This window comes from Manis javanica, chromosome 4 (genome assembly GCF_040802235.1).
Source record: "Manis javanica isolate MJ-LG chromosome 4, MJ_LKY, whole genome shotgun sequence".
NCBI classification, from domain to species: domain Eukaryota; kingdom Metazoa; phylum Chordata; class Mammalia; order Pholidota; family Manidae; genus Manis; species Manis javanica.
Window position 1 is genome coordinate 130,079,086 of NC_133159.1, and position 16,575 is coordinate 130,095,660.

Here is a 16,575-nt window from a genome sequence, read left to right on the forward strand (position 1 = left end):
GACAGAGACAGAGAAAGAGAGCAGTGAGACAGAGAGAGAGGGCAGCAGAGAGAGAGAGAGAAGGCAGCAGCGTGGTGCCTTTTATTGTGGATCCCCTCGGCCTGTTGCTTTGGGGGAGGGTCGGGATGTTTAGAGATAAGGCGGGGTAAACCCAGTCAAGCCCCAGGCAAGCCCAGGCGTAATTCTCACCGGCTTATGTGCTTGGGACCATGGGGCAAATGGAGGATAAATTACTATATTCTTACACAGACCACTACCTTTCAGTTCCAAAATCACTTTATATATGTAGCAAGATAGATCTCATTACCTTCTGGTCATGACCCTTTGAGGAAAGTGATTCATGAGTCTGAAAGAAATGTATGATCTTAAAGCTTGAAAGGGTGGAGAGTATGCTTAAAAGATGCTGATAGAGTTGAAGGCTGGGGAAGTGGCAGCTGGTAGGTACGGCCTGTGTTTGAACCTTAAAGATGTTCTCAGAAAGTGTCTTGTGCATATTTTTGTTGCATGGAAAAGTGGAGAGAGAAATGTGAAATTAGTTCATTTGGGGAAGCCAGGTGGAATATGGGAAAAGAGACAGAAGGAGAAAAATAGTTTTTAACTTAAGTCCAGAAATGTCAGCCATCCATTATGCCAAATCCGGTCAATTTTGTGCAAGAAACGACTCCAGCCTGGGCCCTCTGCTCCCTTCCGCTCTATCATCTCCCGTTAACTAGTGTTAGTCTACAACAGCCTTGCCTGCCCACTCCCTCCACCCTTCACATTGCCCAGAACTATCTTCCTAAAGAAAAAAATCTCATCATGCCTGTGCTTTGCTTGAAAAACCACTACTGGATCCATGTGTCCTCCAGGGAAGACCTTGGTCTCATTCCTTCACCCAATACACAAAATCCTTCACACTTTTCTAGTCCTCTCCTCAGATTTCTCTCTCCTGGCATCTTAACCCCACAAACACTTCAGAACAGGATGTGCCTTGCTGTTCTCTCTTTGGAATACAATTTCTCAACTTATGCCCACACTTCAGAAACATTGTCCTCAAATGTCCCCTCCTCTTGACAGCCTGCATTCCTGCCCCAGTCGAGTGCTGGTAGTTGTCTTCTGAGTCATACCTCTCTTATAGCATTCCTGGGATTGTAATATGTATTTATGTGTCTCCCCACTATAGAGGAAGCAGGGCCATGTAAATTCTTGTCTGTGTCCCCATCGCCTAGTACAGTGACTAGCACAAAATAGGCTTGCATAGATGGGTGGATGGATGAATGGATGGATGTTGGCTGCAATGAATGCAGATGAAAGAGCAGACAGGTTCAGAGAAATTAGGAAAAGTAACCCTGCAAAGATCAAAGATGGACGCGAGGGGGAGCCGACACACCACATTTAAGAAGGTAGTGGACGGGCCAAATAATGCTGCAAGCACTGGAGTGAGAGGGTCAGCGGCGCGCGCTAAAGTAGGCATCACGCAAACGGAACCGCTCACCCACGTGTACATCCCCTCATCGTCCTTCCCAGACAGTGATTGAGCTCATTCCACCGCCCCCCTTGCCGCTATCGCCACTGTGAAAGCAAACAAAGGGGAGGAGACCCCTGCGGGGCCTGGATGCCGGAAGCCAATCAAAGGACTCAAATCTCCAGGAAGGCGGTCGCCTTCGTTTAAGGGGGCCCAATCAGTTCCAGGCGGGGCGGAGAGCTGGGCGGGAAGAGCAGGGAGCGGAGACCGCGCGCGTTCCGGAGAGATCTCTCGGGAGGGGTGAGGAGGGAAGCGGGGGGCGGGGAGGAGCCAATCATCGAGCCTGTTTGTGCGGAGAGGGCGGGCGGCGCAGCGGCGCGCGAGATCCGGGCTGACGCATCTGGCTCCGGCTCTCCAGGATCGGAGGGGAGTCGGAGGGGTGGGGAGGGAGAGGAGAAAGAGCAGAGGGCGCGCGTGCGCAGTGGCGCGGGGAGGAGCGGGGACCTGGCAGCGGGCTAGAAGGCTGCGAGAGAGCCGCGAACCGGGCGGGCGGCGGGCGCGCGCACCATGGGGGAGAAACCCGGTACCAGGTAAGGGAGGTGGGGCCACGCATCGGGACGTGGGCGGCGGCTCGGGGCGGGTGCGGGGACGGTCCCAGACAAGGACACCGGGGAGAGAATCTGGGGACCGGACGCCTGGGTCCCTAGGGGGCAGCCATCCGGGGCCGCACGCCTAGGTCCTGGAGAATAATGAGGGGGACGCATGCCAGGGCTCCTGCAGAAAGCGAGGGCTGGAGGGAATCAGGAAACCATGGTCTGGGTTCTCGCAAGGATATGGGGGCTGGACTACTGGGTTCTCTGGTGCAGGCTACGATGCAGGGGCGGAGGAAGGTGGAGCAGGTGGCCGGCTCCTTGGGGTTGGGTATGGGGAAGCTGCATGCCGGGAGGGGGATTCCCTCTAGACTCGTGCCAAACCACTGGAAAGCCTCTTGTCCAGTACCCCACAGGCACTGGGACTGTCCCGAGGGCTTGGTACCTCCGCTTCCAAACTTCTGCCTTCCCTCGGGTTGCTAGGAGCAACAGCTTCATCTTGGGGGAGCAGATTGCATAGCGACCCTCCCCTATCTGGGGCCTAACCCCTCTTCCCGGGGTTGAAGGGAGGCAGCATCTGCTCTGGGCACGCCATCCACTCCCCGGATGTTTTCTGTGCAATCAAGGCTCCTTCCTTCCACTGACACCCCGAGTTCTCTTTTTTGGTCTCTAGCAAAATCCACTTCCTGTTGTGACCCATCACCCCTAAGGGAGCAGTGGGTGAATGCCTGAGTCCCTTGGGAGCAGGAGCAAAAATGAAAAACATGGGGGCTCTCTGCCTCTATCTAAAGGGGATCAGGAATGGGGACCTGGTCCTGAGCTGCCACTTACTCCGTAAAACATTATATCAGCCCCACCACCCATAGAGTAGGAGAGCCCTGGTTTCTTAGCATGAAGCCAACTAATATTGGTGAGAGATGATCAGAGGGTAGACTGGGCTGGATTAGGGGTTAAATACCCCCAGAAAAAGGAGAAGTCGCAGACTTTAGGGAGGCCCCTGATTTCCGTTATGTGGTTCAGGGAGGGGACGGATGGACCAAAGGGAGACTGCTGACTTGGCACAACACCCCTCCCAACCCCCATCAAATTCTGGGCCACAGGAAATGTAGAGAATAGCAGGAAGTGTAAGGGGTCATCTGCTTCTGCTGTCCCCCTCACTGGGCACCCCCACACTCCACCTCCTTGGCCAGCCTCAGGATACACATGCTGCTTCTCTCTAGCCTGGCAGGAGGTAGGCTGGGTTAGAATGCAAAGGGCAGGTGCCCTGCAGCTACTCCAGGACAATTACCCAAAGCCACTCCAGTTGTCCAACTCACTGTGGCCATCACAGCCCTCTGCCAGGGTTCCTAATGGGAAGAAACACTGGGACAGAGAGGAAAACCTTCTGCAAAGGGAGGAGAACTTGGATGATGCCATAGCAATCAGCCTCCAAGTTGGGACAAGAGGTGGGGTGCTTATAGGCTACCACCATACCAGGGTTTACTCTCCTTTCTTGGATGGGGATACCAGGGGGGTTCCATACCCTTTGCATTATGGCCTTTAGATAGTTTGGCCTTCTGGAAAGAAGGGGCAAGTAAAGCTGTTATAGTGCTGGAGTTGGAAGAAGGGGCCAGTTGGCAGGAGTTCAGTTTTTACTACCTCGGGACCCTTTCAGGCATCTGCTGAGGCAGAGTGGATTGGGAGGAGTGAGGTGGTGCCTCAAAGAGCAGGCCCCCATGTTGCCAGAGCGTAGCAGTTGTCAGACACCTACCTCCCTACCCTCAGCAATGGGTCACAGTCCAGACTTAGATAGGTTCGCCACTGGGAAGTGAATCACCTTCAGTTTAACCAACTTAATGCCAATTAGAGAGACAGGATAGTATCGTAGTTCAGTGATGAAGAGCATGGACTCAGAGCCAGACTGCCTCTGTTTCTATCAGAATTCTACCATTTTCACCCTCTGTGACCTTAGCCAAATACTTGACCTCTCCTGTACCTCAGGTGTGTTGGCACCTGTGAAATTGGAATATTGGGACCTCCATCACGGGGTTTCTAAGAGTATTAAACAAGGTAACACACATCAAACACTTAAAACAGTGCTGGGCACAGGGTATTCATGCACTAAATGTTAGCCAGTCAACCATCTCTGTTGTACAGTTGGCACTGTGCTGGGGATGCCTCAGTGGATAAGGCCTCTGTATTTCATCTACCTAGTGAGACAGAGAATACACTTGCAGGCTATCACACCACAAATAAAACATAAGGTGTGACAGAAAGCCCCAAAAAAGGAGTGACAGGGGTCTGGGCTGGATCTACTTTCTAAAGAAAGTGATCTCTCAGCTGGGCCTTAAAAGACAAATAGGTTTTTAAGCTGCTGAGATCAGAGATGGGGACGGTCAGAGGTTCATGGAGCAAGGTCACACTTAGTGCCTATCATAGAAACCATTCTAGAGGCAAAGACCAGGGCTACTGCCTTTCCAAATAATCCATCTGTCTTTGGAGCTGGAGACCAAAGATGGGAAGAGGGTTAGGTCTGCACAGACACAACTGCAGTTTGCCTATTCGGGTTCTCCTGGGGAGGTCCTCTGGGAAGAGCCTGGGTGGTTCCTGGGACAGCCAGTCGTCACTTATGGGAGGAGGGGAACTGGTGAGGCTGGACCAAGGAGGGGCTGCCATGTTGGAAATAATGAAGGACCTGTAGTTCCCTTTCCTTCTGGGAAGAAGTGGGAGGGCTAGGGCTGGCAGAACCTCAAAGCCTCCAGGCAGGAATCGTGGGTGAGCTCTGCTTCTCAGGCTGGCTCAGGGGTACCTGCTGAGTCTGAGGGAGGCAGTGGGGTTTCCCTTTCTGTTTTGTTAGGGTCTTCAAGAAGTCGAGCCCTAACTGCAAGGTGAGTCTCCCACAGTGCTCCTCCTGACCCTCCCTGGGCCCGAACAAGGCCCAGCCTGCCCCTAGACGATCCCCAACCCCTAGCTCCCCACTTCCTGTGACAGCTAAGAGCCGACTTCCTTCCCTCCTGAAGCCCCTTGCCACAAAGGTTGCTCAGCCTGAGCCAGCCGCAGGGCTGGGTGGGGACAGGCCTGGGTCCCTAAGCAAGACCAAAGGGGAGGCCCCAGCAGCCCATAGCCCTCCAAGGAGCCAAGCCAGGGTACCTGAGTCTGGGAACAGTTAACAGTTAATCCCTTGAGGGGAATGAGTGAAGCTGACCACACTCAGGACACGGACACACGGACACACACACACACACACACCACACCACCACCACCACCACCCCCCCCGCCTGACTGGTCTTCAGGACACACACACACACAGACACACACACAGGTCTTCAGGACACACACACACACACCACACACACACACACCCCTACCTTGACTGGTGGGCAGAGGTGTGAAAAGATATGAGGAGCAGTTAAACAGCCTCAAGGCTGGTAGTGGGAAATCTCACCACTCTCCCCAGCCAACCTCACCGGAGGAAACCAAAACCATCACCCCAGCCTGGGAAAACCAAGGGCAGGGCAGCCACTTTTGAGGGCTCTGATGCCCTGCCCCCCTCCTACCCAGTCTTCCCTGTGACCCCTCTACATCCGCAGCTCACTGTGTACTTGGGCAAGCGGGACTTTGTAGATCATCTGGACAAAGTGGATCCCGTGGGTAAGTGGTCCCAGAAAGTGGCCCCATGTCCCCGGTGAGGGAAAGAAGTTCCTTGGCCTGGGAATGGAGGAGAGGCCCTGACAGGAAATGAGCTCGCGTGTTCCTTTCTTAGATGGTGTGGTGCTTGTGGACCCTGACTACTTGAAGGACCGCAAAGGTACTGGCCCTGAGTCCAGGGGCCCGAGGGGAGGTAGGGAGGTGGAAAAGTGAAACTGGCTGGCATTGAGAGGGACCCCAGAGAGATGGAGGGCTAAGGATTCAGGCTGGTTGAGACTGCCGAGAAGGAGCAGCTGCTGCTGGGGACTGGGGGGACTGGGGAAGGGGGGCTCCTGACTGCCCCACCTTGCCCTCCCTCGCCAGTGTTTGTGACCCTCACCTGCGCCTTCCGCTATGGCCGAGAGGACCTGGATGTGCTGGGCTTGTCCTTCCGCAAAGACCTGTTCATCGCCACCTACCAGGCCTTCCCCCCAGTACCCAACCCACCCCGGCCCCCCACCCGCCTGCAGGACCGGCTGCTGAGGAAGCTGGGCCAGCATGCCCACCCCTTTTTTTTCACAGTGAGGATGCCCCCCACCTTCTGCAGGGCAAGGGGTCTAGGATCATGTTTGGGGGTGAGGCACCTATTACGGGCAGATCTGGAAGAAACAGTGAGGAGGGGCCCTAGATCCACCTCCTTTCAGGGCCACCCTGCATTCAGGAGCCCCTTGTCTCTCTGCCTCCTCTCTTGGGGCCCTTTCCTTTTCCATTCTCATCCCCAGGACTCCTCTAGGCTCTTAAGCTGAGATTGGGAGGAAGATGTGGGGGCTCTCTGGAGGTATTGAAGCCTCCCTTCCTCTGCCACAGATACCCCAGAATCTGCCCTGCTCCGTCACACTGCAGCCAGGCCCAGAGGACACAGGGAAGGTATGGGCAGAATGGCTCTGAGGGCTCGTGGGCAAAGCAGGGTTAGCTGGAGCCTGGTGGCACACCTGAGATGGGGGGGGGCTGTCAAAGAGACACTGGGTGCGACTAAGCGTAGGGAAGGGTCCCCAGTGAAAGGAGGGTGTCTATGGGATGGTCAGTGCTCAAGTGTGACACTGCCTCCTATTCTTGACCTGCATGTACCTGGGTATAGGGGCTCACATTACACAGCCAGAACTGACTTCTGCCAGGTGCTGGGCCTCAGGGAGGCAGAGGAGGAAGACCAGGCCCTCCACTCCTCAGACCATGTTGGGGCAAGAGTTCCTGCCCAAGACCAGGGAAGAGGGAAGGAAGGGAGTGGTGGTGACGGCAGGGGCCTTGTGAAAGATGTGACCTTTTCTCCCCCTCCCGAGGCCTGTGGGGTAGACTTTGAGATTCGAGCCTTCTGTGCCAAATCACTAGAAGAGAAAAGCCACAAAAGGTGAGGGAAGCAACCCCCCTTATGGTTGGACCATTCCTTCCCCACTCCCAGGAGCCCCCGGCCCCTGTGGGAGGTGGGAGCTGGAGTTCAGGTGTCTAAGGACCTACCCCCCACCTCCAGGAACTCTGTGCGTCTGGTGATCCGAAAGGTGCAGTTTGCCCCAGAGAAACCTGGCCCCCAGCCGTCAGCAGAAACCACACGCCACTTCCTCATGTCTGACCGGTCCTTGCACCTTGAGGCTTCGCTGGACAAGGAGGTGAGGTGCCAGAGGGTGACGCAGGTGCTAGTAGAATGCAGGCTAGACCCTGGGGCGGGGGAAGCTCCAGCAAAGCCACGTCTCCTTTCGAAGAGGCTGCCCTAGCTGAGTGTGGGCTTGGGTTCCAAGGGAGGAGGCTGAGCAGTGTGTCTGTGCTGGGGGCCACAGCATACTCATTCTGGGGCCTGTGAAAACAATTCACCTGCCCGCCCTCCCCTCAAGCTGTACTACCATGGGGAGCCCCTCAACGTCAATGTCCACGTCACCAACAACTCCACCAAGACCGTCAAGAAGATCAAAGTCTCTGGTAGGAAGTGGGGGTTAGAAGGGGACCTTGGGGAGGGGGTTGCTGCACGTGGGGCTCCTGGTGACATCTCAGTCCAGGGACATAACCCAGTGTGGGAGACCCACCTGGGCTCAAAGAATTTAGGCTGCCTCAGAGTGAGATACAGGCCCTGGTGTTTACCACTGAGGGGAGGGCGTGTGTGAGAGGGGTAGGGCTGGTGTTAGGCTGCGGCCAGGGGCCTTTGCCATGTGGTCTGAGTTGCCACAGGGCAGGGCAGTAGTCTGTGCTCCAGGCAGAGCTGCTAGACTGAACCCCTCCCTGCCCTACAGTGAGACAGTATGCGGACATCTGCCTCTTCAGCACCGCCCAGTACAAGTGTCCTGTGGCTCAGATAGAACAGGAGTGAGTATCCAAATAGCCCAGGGTCCCAACCTTAGGGGAGAAGAGTAGGCCCTAGGGACAGTGGGGCAGGGGTGCGGTTCTTCCTGAATTTCCTCCACAGTCAGGTGGCTCTGAGCTGTCAATTTTCGTGAGCAGGTTGAGCTGAAACCTACACCTGTGACCTGTGCCCAAAGAGAGAAGGGGCTTGTGGTGGGGGCTGCCCCTCACTTGGCCTGGCCTGTCTAAGAATCCTGTACTCCTGTCCCCACTCCACAGTGACCAGGTTTCGCCCAGTTCCACGTTCTGTAAGGTGTACACCATCACCCCGCTGCTTAGTGACAACCGGGAGAAGCGTGGTCTTGCCCTGGACGGGAAGCTGAAGCACGAGGACACCAACCTGGCTTCCAGCACCATGTGAGGAGGTGCTGGGAGGCCTGGGGGGACTCGGCAGGGGGGCTCCTGCAGCTCCGGAGAAAGATAAGCATTCAGTCCAGCTGTGTGCCAGGCTCTGAGGTGCCAGGGCTTTATCAGTGAACAGAACAGACCAAAAAATCTCACATGATAGGGGAGGAAGGATAAATGGTAAAATCCATAGCACGTTTAGTGGCAAGTGTTAAGGAGAAGAAGCAAAGCAGAGAAGGGAGATATATACGGTGGGGCGGGGGCAAAGTGTGTTAACCTTAAACAGAGTTGCTAGGGAGGGCATCATCAGAGGAGAATTTTGAGCAAGGACCCAGAGGAAGTGGGCGATGTGGATATGCAGGGCGGGAGTGCTGTGGCAGAGAGACCCGCAAGTAGACTCCGAGGTGGATGGACCCAGGTCTGTCTGGAAGTGCGAGGTCATTGTGCCCTGGGCAGGAGCAGCGCCTGGGCTGGAAGTCCACAGCTTCACGAAGGGTGGGCTAGATTTCACCTGCACTGGCCCTTTGTACACAGTGCACACTGCACAGCCACACACAGTGGCCTGAGGCCACCACAGTAAGAAGTACAGGTGAAGAATCAGAGGTAGGGGCGAGGCTAAAGGACAGCACGACAGCCTAGCAAGGACTTCAGCTTTCACTGAGAGAAGCCCATGAGGCTTCTGAGCAGAGGAACCCGGGGGGACTTTACCGACAGCGCCCAGCCCGTGCTGCTGGAGCAGGGGGCCTGTGTGAGGTTGTAGTCCCGCTCAGAATCCTGATTGGAGCCCCAAGGGTGGGCTAGGATATGGGGCTGTGGGCTCAGGTCCAATTCCTTCCTACAACTGCAGCGTGAAGGAGGGTGCCAACAAGGAGGTGCTGGGAATCCTAGTGTCCTACAGGGTCAAGGTGAAGCTGGTGGTGTCTCGTGGCGGGTGAGTGTGGTGGGGCAGCCAGGGGTGGGCGTCATGCTGGTTTCCCCCAGCTCGGCAGTGGTCTCCATGCTGTCCCTCTCCCTCCCCAGGGCTGGGGTGCGGGTCGTCATGGTTTCCCCTGGCTCCACGGTGGTCCCCATGCTGCCTCTCTCCCTCCCCAGGGACGTCTCCGTGGAGCTACCTTTTGTTCTAATGCACCCCAAGCCCCATGACCACATCACCCTCCCCAGACCCCAGACAGGTGAGCATGCCTCCCAGCCCCAAAGGAGGGCCTGAAGCTAGGCCAGTGGAGAAAAGGTGGTCCTTCCAGCACCCACCCACCTACCCCCTCTCCTCCCTGCCTCAGCTGCTCCTGAAACAGATGCCCCTGTGGACACGAACCTCATTGAATTTGATACCAAGTAAGAGACCTATCCTCTTCCTTCCTACCTTTGACCCTCTTTGGACAAAGTTTCCTGTAACAACATTCCCATCTTCCTTCTATTCCATTTTCTTCTCTTGGGGAGGGATGGGTAAGCATCAAATCAGGACAACTTAGCCTGTGAGGCTGCCTGGTACCCTGACCCTTCTCTGTCTCTTCCTGCAAATACCTCCAGTCCCACTGCTGCTCTGACACCTCTGTCTCTGGGAGGGGAGTGGGAGGAAGAAAAGAGGGTCTGAAGCCCTTGCCTCACCCCTTCCTTTCCACTGCTAAGCTATGCCACAGATGATGACATCGTGTTTGAGGACTTTGCCCGGCTTCGGCTGAAGGGGATGAAGGATGAGGACTATGACGACCAGTTCTGCTAGGAAGGGGGCTGGAGAAGGGAGTGGGTGGTGCTGGGCGAGGCAGGGGCAGGGCCAAGGCCCCCACTGCTGCTGGGGGGTCCCTGCCTCTCTTCCCTTCCCCTCCATCCAGCAGCTCCCTCAACCAACCCCTTCCCTCCCTCTTTCCCTCTCCATCCCCCCCCTGTATGCACTGGATCCATCTCTTGTTGAACGTGGGCATTAATTTTTTGACTCCAGCTGTGCTTCCCCAAGCCCCCAGTGGGTGGCAAGCTGTGTTCATACCTAACTTTTTTGGATGCTGAAAAGAGTGATAGTAGGGAGACGGGGGCCAGAAAGAACTCCCGCACTCAACCTCACACCAACACCCCCATCACTCTCCCTGCTGCCTATTCCTGCAGGGGGATACCCTTGGTGGGGGGGAAGGGCACTTCATTGTTTCTGAGCATAAAGAAGAAAATAAACCTTTTAATAGGCATGAGTGTGTGTGTTTTCCAAGTAGCATTTAAGGAGCCTTTAGAGAGCCCCCATGACTGCAGGCTCATGGGGGAGGAGGACCCAGTCTCTTCTGCTCCCACACAGCACCAGGCCCACAGGCTGGTGAGAAATGTTTATCAAGTGGCCGGATTGCACCTGTGTTCCAAGATAAACACCAAAACTTGATTTGGTCAGTCCAGACTCCAGAGTACAGTTTGGCAAAGCCACAAAGAAAACTGATTCCTTTACAGGAGAAATAGCAATCACTTTGTTGGAAGATAGATGTTCTTGGGAGCTGGGCTGGGCAGGGCAGGCTCTCTCCATTACACATATGACCATGTGGTGACCTGTAGTGACTGAGTGTGTCCGTCTCCACTGCTCCTTATGGTTACTCAAGCAGCCATTCCTGGGCCCAGTGGGACCACAGCCACAGGCCTCACCAGGCAGAAGCCACATGTCACTCCGTGGAGCCCAGTCCCTAGTTCTAACAGAAGCCAAGGCTTTGGGCAGCCAAAGAGAGTCATGGCTGCTGTGGACAATCTGAGAAGCTACATCCTATGGCTGCTTCTCTGCCATTCATCAGGGATTCCCTGAGGCTTGGCCAAAGCCCCAGGCTGGGCTGGAGGGAGTTAGCAGTTCCACTGACATTCCTCACCCCTGCCACCCACTCCCAGTCCAATAGCCCAGCCTTTCCTTTTCAAAGCTCATTCATTCATTCCATGAACAATCTTGATTTTAAGTCCTTATGCACCAGGCATAGAATAGGACAATTAATAGTGACCAAAACAAACATTAAATCATCCCCAAATTATTACAACATCTGTGCTACAATGGAAAAGTCCAGGAGCCGAGAACGCCTGATGGCGTTCTGACCTAGGTGGGATTTGGGGACTTCCCTGGCCTTTAAGCAGAGCCCTGGAAGATGAGGAGTCCCAGCATTCTGGGCAATGGCAACTCCATGTGTGAAGGTAGGAAGGAACACAGCACATTTTAGGGACTGCAAGAGGCCAGCAGGACTGGGACAGACAGCCAGGAGCAAAGTAGTTCCAGAGGAGGCATCTCATACAGGCCTTTAGTCTATGTTATGGCTCATGACATCTAGTTAAATCATTATTCACCAACAGGTATTAAATGCTGCAAAAATGCCAATGACCTTACTTGCACACTGCACACCCATCTTTGTCACATGAAGGAACTACCCACATTCCTCTGACTTCCATCAACCTGCTCGTTAACCTCTGAGCTCTTGGTCTATGGATCTCAAATGTCCTCAGGTGAATCAGAATCCTCAGGGAGGCATGATAAAGATGGAGAGTCCTAGGCTCTTATCTTCCCAGATTCTGATTCAGTAGGTCCCAGGAAGAATCCATGAAACTGGGTTTTTAATTAGCATACCATTTGAGACACAATGTCTTGTTTTTCAAGCTTTTTATGATTTTAATGTCTTTAAGAAGGTAAGACCTGCACATGTTTTTATTGAAATCCAAACAGTATTAAACAGTGAACGGTGAAAAGCAGGCTTCCTCCTGCCCCTGATCCCCAGCCCCCTATTTTTCATTCCCAGAGGCAACCACTGTCCCCAGTTCCTTCATTATTCTTCTAAAGATCTTTAGACTGTCATACCCATATGGATATATTTCCCCCTTATTTTAAATACAGACAGTAGCATACTATGAACACTTTTCTACACCTTGCTTTTTCACTTACTAGTGTAGCTAGGAGAGCATTCCTGTAACAATGTATAGGGATCTGCCTCATTCTGTCAGAGCTGCAGGTCTCTCCCTATGTCATTTATTTTTACTGGTTTCCTATTGACGGACATGAAGGACGTCCATGTTGCTAATTCAAACAAAATTATAATAATTATCCTTGAAGATATCTTTTCGCACATATGAAGTGTATCTGTAGGATGCATTTTTAAAAGTGGAAGGAGTTGCTGTGGGTCAAAGAGGGTGTCTTTTTTGATGCTGCCTATCAAGCAGGTGAAATATGGCATCATCCTCATTTTAATTTGCATTTCTTTGATGATGAGTGAGGATGAACTTGATTTACTGGGTTTACATTTTTTCTTAATGTACTCTAAAGGGCTCTTTTACAGAAATTAGCCCTTTGTCACATATTTTGCAAATATTTTTCCTAGTTGGTCTTTTGTCTTTGGAATTTGTTTCTATGTTTTCTTTTTCCTGAGGTAAAATTCAGGGAACATAAAATTGACCACTTCAAGTGTACAATTCAGTGGCATTTAGTACATTCACAATGTTACGCAACTCACCTCTAGTTTCAAAGTACTTTGCTTCTGGTATTTTTAATAAGTCAAATTTTATGTTAATGTAGTCACTTGCAATCACTTTTTTAATGGCTTATTGGTTTTTTATCACAAAGCTCTTGGCCCTTCTGTTTGTTTGTTTTTACAATTTCCTTTTCTTTCCAGACTAAACTTTGAGATCATCACTATCGATCACTATCTCATCAGCACACTCAACTGCTCCTTTCACAATACCTGCTCTCAAACCCCACCCTTCTCCACTCCAGCAAAGGGCTGCTGAGCACTGCTAGAGAAAAAACACACAATATGACCATATTTATCCATTCACGCAACAAGTATTTTTTAACACATTCTAAGTGCCAAAGCTGTCCTAGGCTCTGGGTACAGATTTGGGACCACTAACAACCCATGGCCTCTAACCTCAGCTGAGCCCTCCATACCTGATGACCCTTTGTCCCTCTCCATGTCCCTAGAATCTCCCTGTCCTGCTCCCATCCTACTCACGAGTTTTCCAAACCTTCCTTATACTCATGGTGACTTCTGCTTTTCACAGAGATCAGGCTCTGAGGGATGAACGATTTCAATTTCCCACTTCCTACTAACAGACAGACATCTGTACTGGTTTCCTATTCAACCAAGGTTAAGATGCCTTCTCCAACTCAAAGCTAATCCCTCATGGGGGGGCTCAGGTGTCTCTGCCCCACCTCCTCTCAGACTCACCAAACCACCCCATCTCCTCAACCTCTGCCTCTCTCTACTGGTTCTTCTGCCGTGGTAAATAAACCCACAGACAGCTCTTCAATTAAAGAGAGGAAAGGAGGGGGAAGGGAGGGAGGAAGGAAGGAAGCCAAAGGACAGACAGTGCCCACTTTAGGTCTCTTACACAGTCGGTGAAAAAGCATCAGCATCAGCATCATCTACTTATTTCCTCTCTCACTTCCCATTTTTATTGAGTTTTCATGTTCAAAATTATATATGCACATAGTTGAAGGCGTCAAATATGACTACAAGGTCTGTTACAATAAAGAGTACACCCCTTCCCTCTCTAATTTCCTCCTCAGAGGCAACAACTTTCACCTCCCTTAGATGTTCTTTTGGCATTTACCTCCATATCGCTAAATAACATGCTTATTTTGCTACTTTCTGATTTTTGTTTTAAGCATCGTCTACTGGCTTCCCACCCTACAAGGTGGAGACGGAGCTCCCTGTAGCCTCTCTGCCCCACCATGGAACGCGTTCCATCCTTGCCCCTGCATCCCATCCTCCCAAGAAAATGCTATCAGTCGGGGTTAGATCAATATCCAGCATTTACCTTATGCCTCTGAGGATGTTATCTGAAGCAGAGTCACGGGTCAGCCAGCTGAGTCACATACTACCTTTCTCCTCTTGCACAACTTGTTTTTCCTTGAATAACCGTCATTTTAAAACCACTTATCTCTGAATTTATCACTAATGCTACCCTATGCTCTCCTCCAGAAGTCTATATATCCTCTCAAGTCATTCAAAACAAAACAGACATTGATGTCTTCCATCTCCTTGAAGAAATCTCTCTAGGAGCCTTCTAATTGGCTCCACTCTGAACTAGAGAATCTTCTAGCCCATCACCTTGGATTTCCTTTCACCCAAAGCCCAGGATTCCCGTTCACTTCTTTAGAGCTAACAGCCTTAGTTCCTGGATCCTGGATCCTTTCTCTTCTGGAAGAAGAGAACTCTCCCTAACTCCTCCCTAACTCTAATAACCTCCTGAGAAAGGCTACTTGGAGAGAGAAATTTGAGACCCCGTACATATCAAAATGTCTTTATTCTGTCTTTGTTCTTGGTAGTTTGGCTGTTTTGCGAGTCTACACATCCCCTAAAATCTGTTCTTCCACAGTGCTAAAATAATAGCTGGCCACCTAGGTTAGATGGTTAGATACGTACTTATGTTAGGACTGGTTGTTTCTTCAACCCTGGAGTTAGGTGAGACCACTAAGTTTTCTTCAGTAGAATGTGAGTAGCAATTTTGTGGGTCAGTTCCTAGTCAGCCCTGAGACAGGTGTGCCTCCTCCACATTTTCTCTTCCCTCTTCCTGCCAAATCCAACTCAGGGGTGGCAGCAACCCAGTTTTGACATTACAGACAGCAATACTGTAGAGCAGTGTTTCTGATGTTACTATGCATAAAGATCACCTAGGGATCTTCAAACTCAGATACTGATTCAGGAGGTAGTGGTGGGACCTGAGATTCTGCATTTCTGACAAGCTTCCAGGTAATGCCAATGCTGCCAGCCTGCAGATCACATTTTCTAAGCAGAAGACCCTGAAGGATGGCAGAGCTGCACAGCCAGCCTTGGTCTCTGTGTGGTTTGTGGGGCACACCAAACTGTTTGAGAAAAAATTAAGTTCTGCTTTGTCAAGTCACTACATTTTTAGCCTTCAGCCTAGCACAGCTGGAATACAGGGTTCCAGATTAGAAGTCACTTCCCCTCTAAACGGTGAAGGCATTATTCTGATGTCTTCCAGTGCAATGTTTCTATTAAGAGACCCTCTGCCATTCTGATTGCTGATCCTTAGCTTTTGGTCTGTTTTCTCTCTAGAAGCTTTTGCAAGACCTTTTCCTTTCAAGTGTCCTGATATTTCATGATGTGCCTTATGTGGGGCACTCAGTGGGCCCTTTTCATGTCCTTTCTTCCTCTTCATTTTCTCTCTTCTCTTCTTATAGAATTTTAAGGCCCTGGACTGATTCTCTATTTTTCTCTTCTTTCTTGCTGGGAGAGTTCCTCAATTTCTCTTTCAACCCTTGGCTTGATTTTTTTATTCCTTCGGTCATGGCTTTATTTTTCTTGGATTCAATCTTTTATTATAGTTCCTCTTATCTAAGAAGGGCAGGACCTTTCTTTCCCCTCAAATTTTATTCTATACTAAGATGTTTGTTTTCCTGTTTATTTTGGTCTCTGCTTTTCATGGTAGAAAGTTCCTTTAAATATCTAAAAATCCTTTGTCTTATGTCTGCTCATATTTAAGGATGAGGTACTAAGAAACTAACTAGAAGATCTATGGACACAGTTGGGACTTACCAACTGCAGGCTTCACTATGTGGTCATCTGACTAACTACTTTGTTGGGAGAACCCCTGATGTTAATACCCTTAGGTCTTTTCTCTGACTAGTCCAATTCCCCAGATAAGAGTCTTCCAGTATCCGACCTGGGTATAAGCCTGATTGCCAAAGTTCCAGAAACCACCACTCAATAAATAAACTTCCACTTAATCTCTATTTTCAATGCAACCATGCTCAGGTGCCCTACCTGACAAGGAGCTTCTGTTTTCCATTTCCAACAAAGAAACCTCCAGTAATCTGATGGGTTGGGGATGAGGAGTTGCCAAAATATATGAAGTAAAGAAGGAGATCCTGTGTGTGTGTGCGTGTGTGTTTCACCTACCTCATTCAAATAATACTCCTAATTTTTGTAACACCTACACTCCAATTGTATGTGATGCCACTATTTTAAGGCAAATCAAGTTACTTCTAAGCTTTCTTCACTGCTGGCTTAGTTACCACTGCACTACTAAAATCAGTTACCACTGTTTTTCAGTTTCTATCTAAAGTTTTGCTCTTAAATCCTTTCTCGTTCTCTTTGACCCCTTTATAAAATTCCCTGTTGTTATTTTATTAGGATTTAGGAAATGAATGAAGTTAAATGCTAGAGTCCTCGTGTTTAACTGAAAAGTCTCCATTCATTTGCTAACTCTGTACAAACTGGCTTCATTCTCAATCGTCCATAAGCCGTC

General features: G+C 51.1%; 2 protein-coding genes across 3 annotated transcripts in view; one reads left to right on the top strand and one right to left on the bottom strand.

Moving 5' to 3' along the window:
- Window positions 1-16,575, bottom strand: part of PELP1 (proline, glutamate and leucine rich protein 1) — a 51,777-nt gene that overhangs the window by 34,401 nt on the left and 801 nt on the right. The gene's annotated exons all lie outside the window — the stretch shown is intronic.
- Window positions 1,884-10,544, top strand: ARRB2 (arrestin beta 2). 2 transcript variants are annotated; one of them, XM_037026827.2, is made up of 15 exons: window positions 1,884-2,034; window positions 4,871-4,901; window positions 5,604-5,664; window positions 5,777-5,821; window positions 6,025-6,275; window positions 6,508-6,567; window positions 6,978-7,045; window positions 7,166-7,301; window positions 7,524-7,608; window positions 7,917-7,989; window positions 8,245-8,382; window positions 9,218-9,301; window positions 9,463-9,542; window positions 9,648-9,702; window positions 9,997-10,544. In XM_037026827.2, exons 1-15 carry the CDS (start codon window positions 2,012-2,014, stop codon window positions 10,088-10,090), a joined length of 1,284 nt encoding a protein of 427 aa, XP_036882722.1. In that variant the 5' UTR covers window positions 1,884-2,011; the 3' UTR covers window positions 10,091-10,544. The 2 variants fall into 2 exon arrangements, with proteins under 2 accessions (XP_036882722.1, XP_017525929.2); XM_017670440.3 differs by having other exon boundaries at window positions 1,885-2,034; window positions 6,025-6,221.